Source organism: Acomys russatus, chromosome 17 (genome assembly GCF_903995435.1).
Source record: "Acomys russatus chromosome 17, mAcoRus1.1, whole genome shotgun sequence".
Lineage (NCBI taxonomy): Eukaryota > Metazoa > Chordata > Mammalia > Rodentia > Muridae > Acomys > Acomys russatus.
This window is the reverse complement of record NC_067153.1, coordinates 23,099,419-23,103,561: the sequence shown is the minus strand read 5'-3', so window position 1 is coordinate 23,103,561 and position 4,143 is coordinate 23,099,419. Positions and strand designations below refer to the sequence as shown.

Here is a 4,143-nt window from a genome sequence, read left to right as displayed (position 1 = left end):
GCACTCTTAGGTATTAAGAACATCTAGACATTTTCTTGAGTCTCAAATACTGGTTTGTTGTGTTTTTAATCTGAGGAAGGGGGGATTTGACTTGGTATCAGTTCGGCGTGATAACTACGCTTTGTTATTGATTGGCATTATTGCTGAATGCCCACTGTCCCCTTGCCAAGCAGTTGTCTCCCTGCCCTTACCTTCCAGGAAGGGCAAACAAAGTACAAGGTCAGTGCCTCTGATTAATTTGCCACTGCAGATGCTCCCTTCAGACACTCCAGCTGGACTGAGGACCTGCCATGTCTCTGCTGGCAGCTATGCTGCTGCTCTGGGGTAAGACAAATGTCCTGGGGCCTAGAACCTCTGGGGTAAGAGTGGTCTGAATGGAGACTCACAGCCTCTGTCTCTCCAGGTTTCCCTCTTGGCCCAGCAACTGATGCAGCCACCTGTGCGTTCAGGGATTCCGTGGGACAGAGTGAGCATGGGTTGTGGGGAGCCCCCTCTTCTAACCCTTGTTCCTTTGCATTTCCAGATACTATCAGTCACCCTATCCTATGGGCAGACCTTCCATCTTGCTAGAACCCTGGGCAAACCTGACACTCACAAGTAAGGCCCATGAGGCTACCAAAGACTTACAGCAGCTCAGAATGGGATGTGCCAGGAGCTTTGCCTGTGTTGATATACCTTCCATGTCATCCCAGTTCCTACTGCGAACATTTATAAGTGACAATAGGGGCCTCTCCCGCTGTGAATCATTGTGAATCAGGCTTGGACTGTTTTGGGGGTTAGACAAAGATAAGTAATCTTATGGAGGTGACAGGTAGTCAGGTAACCGGGACCATTATGGAGGCAGGAGGCAGGAGGCAGGAGGCAGGAGGCAATGGAGGGAAGTGGATGGCAGAGCCTCCATCCATGTCCCCTGACACCTCTTAGCTTTAGTTATCTCATCTGTCAAGGGAGAACCATTTTTGCTGTCCCCAGAGGCTTATGAATATGTCCTATAGCGTGGTGGACACAGGCCAGGCACAGAGTAGTGTCCTGTACCCTTTCTCTTGCTCTTAACTTCACCCCTACCCTTGTCTCCTTTATATTTTCGGAGTCTGGAATCCATATTTTCACTGACTCCAGAGTGAGACAGAAGCACTTGCCGACACTGCCCTCCCCTATCCACAGAGCGCATGCTCCAGCCCTGGCTTGTTCCTAAGCCAGTGCCCTGGGTGACACCTGGCCTGACCACCTTCCTGGTGTGCCATGGGAGAGTGCGGCACGTGGCCTTCGTCCTGAAAAGGGAAGATGATGGTTATCAAGAGATAGCTGAAACCGACGGTTATTTGGGAAAAGACAAACCCAGTGATTTCCTGGAGGTAACGATTCCAAGAGACGAAGAACGGGCTGCCTTTGTAGTCCAACAACCTGGCAACTACAGCTGCAGCTATCTAATTCATGAAGATTGTCCCCCCTCTGAGCCCAGTGATATTGTGACCATCCATGAGCATGGTGAGTGAAATGCCCTGGGTAAGACTTGACGCATAGTGTCCAAAGATAAGCAAGCCAGGTTGTTCTCGACCTGTCAGTGGAGGTTTGGGGCTGGATACAGGGCAGTTTTTAGTGGAAACCTACAAAGTAGGGTACCCTGTACTCCTGACTCAGTGATCGTCCCTGTCTTACAGTCATACCGCCTCCACCTGTGCTGACTTCTTCAGGAAGTCCCACAGTGACCCCACTCCGGATGGACAAAAGGACCCTTGTCTGTGAGGCTCTGCTGAATGATGTTGAATTCCAGCTGAGGCAGGGCAAGCGGAAGCTGAAAGTCGCCAGCCTCAGCACCGACCCAAAGGAAGTCATCTTCAATCTGAAATTCTCTCACGTGGGTGACCAGAGCCCTTTCACCTGCCGCTACCGTCTAAACAGTATGACAGCATGGTCCAAAGACAGCGAGCCCGTAGAGCTAATGTGGAGTGATGGTGAGCCTCGCAGCAGGGCTGCAGACAAGGCCGGGGTGGAAAGGGATAGGTGGTGGTGAGAATCGAGCAGGATCAGGCTCCCAAATCAGAATCCCCCAAATCTGAAAATATTATCCAGTCGATCTCAGTTTCCCAAGCTTGTAATAGGACAATTACTACAGCCACCTTGAGACCTGCAAAGAATTGGACCACCACAAAAGTCAGACACAGGTCTTGATGGAATACCACTTCTCGGGGTATCCTAGCAAGAAAAATGTGAATTCACTGCCTGCCCATGGTTTGACAGTATTAAGCACGGTGGTACTGGCTGGCCTTCAGAAGCGGCAGGGCAGTGGGTGGGTGGTGGGGGCATGGAAACGCTGGTGGGTTACTTTAGGCAAAGAACTTAGCCCCAGCAGAGCTGGACCAGTCCTGGACTCTTGCCATGCATTCACCCTGGGTCAACGTGTCTGATCCTCCACAGAGAAAAGGCTAGCACCAATGTTTACTGCCGAGCCAAAATCAAATGAGAGCCTTGAGGCTGGTTCGACCGTGCAGCTTCGATGTACCGCACCCAATGGCAGTGTTGGCCTACGCTTCGGCCTGCATCGTGAAGACCCAGAAGGGTACACCCTACTCCAGACACTGAAGACCTCTGGTAATGAGACTGTCTTCCAGCTGCACAACCTCTCAGCGGCAGACTCTGGCAGCTACAGCTGCATCTACACTGAACTGGCGCCGCCCTACTCAGGATCTGCTCCCAGCGAGCCTGTGGAGCTGACGGTGAATGGTGAGCTCAGCATAACCGCGTGGATAGGAAGCTCAGCGGGATGCTAGATATGGGAGCAGAAATTTCTGGGCTGTGATGCTGTGAGGGGCCAGCCTTTCTGGGTTGTGCCTTAAAGAGGTCTTGGACTTTGAGGTCCTTGAAGTGGCCTCGTCCAGGTGAGGCATGGAACTCTGATGTGTTTCCCAGTCTAAGCTGGCAGGTGGTAGGAAAAAAAAATGTTCAAGAGTGTTAGGACCCAAGTTTTTCATGTCCGGGGCACCCTCCTGTGCCTCAGTTTCCCTGTGATGCATGTATGTCAGCTCCACTCATACCAACGACTGCCCTGGTCTGGCCAGGGGCTGTACCCAGAGGCTTGAGGTAATTTGTAACTTTACAGAGCCCTGGAGTTCTTGGGGTCTATTTGTTCCTCTGATTTCCTCATCAAAGCTTCCATGGGTCAGAGGTCATCCAGGCAGAGACGGTCAGAGGCTTTAACCAGGCTTTCATTTGACCTCAGACCTTTGAGCGGTGCTTCTGCCAGAAGCAATTTCCTGAAAGGTCTTTTCACCCCTCTGCAGAGCCAGTGAAGGGACAAGTTGAAATCTGGGAGAAGAAGATCTCCTAGCTCTTACGATGCTGGGCGTTGCACACCTAGGCAAGATGTAGTCATTATTGAGTGTATACCCAAGGAGCAAAGCAACAAAGGGAGCTTTCTGATTCATGGTGGGCAACGCAAAAAAAAGGAGCCAGAGTAAGCTCACCAAAGGGTCTGGCAGGAAATCTCCCAAACTGACTGTTATCCCTCGCACCCTCTAGGACCACCAGCACCACCAAAGCTCCAGGCTCTCTGGATACGCGCAGTGCCTTATGGTCATAATGCTGTTTTCCGCTGCCAGAGCAAAGTACAAGGGGTCACCATGGAGCTGCTGCGTGATGGCAAGTTTGTGTCCCACAGGATACTCAGAGTACTGAGCACTTCAACCGACATGGAGTTGGCTTTCGTGCGTCCTGAACATACGGGCAACTACACCTGTCGCTATATCTCCTGGGGGCCTGAGTCCTGCCTCTCAGAGCCAAGCAACCCCGTGGAGCTCCTAGTGGAGGGAACAGTTTGTGATTCAGTTTTGTCTCTTGATCGTCACTGCTCTGTGCATCGGTGAATTGTGTTATCTAGACTAGTAAGCAAAGGCCTTGTGCCAATTTGCTGGCTCACTTCATCCACCTCTTTGTCCAGAACTCTGAAGTAGATGAAGATGCAGGACACACTGTTGTTCTTGGAAAGCGACGAAGACAGCAGAACGCCTATTCTTTCTGCTGCCGAGTGTATTTTCCTCAAACTCGCTGCACTTAATAAAGTTCGAGCAAGAGTTTGTATAAAGTGTGTCTTCCGCTTGTGAGTCCAGAGAAGCTGCAGTAGCAGAGGCTGCTGTATTCTTACAG

General features: G+C 51.2%; 1 protein-coding gene across 1 annotated transcript; it reads left to right on the top strand.

Moving 5' to 3' along the window:
* The first annotated feature begins 256 nt into the window (after positions 1 to 256).
* On the top strand, positions 257 to 3,871 carry LOC127201842 (alpha-1B-glycoprotein-like). The gene is made up of 6 exons (XM_051160543.1): positions 257 to 324; positions 404 to 466; positions 1,165 to 1,488; positions 1,662 to 1,955; positions 2,419 to 2,724; positions 3,520 to 3,871. Exons 1-6 carry the CDS (start codon positions 291 to 293, stop codon positions 3,861 to 3,863), a joined length of 1,365 nt encoding a protein of 454 aa, XP_051016500.1. The 5' UTR covers positions 257 to 290; the 3' UTR covers positions 3,864 to 3,871.
* Positions 3,872 to 4,143: the final 272 nt, after the last annotated feature.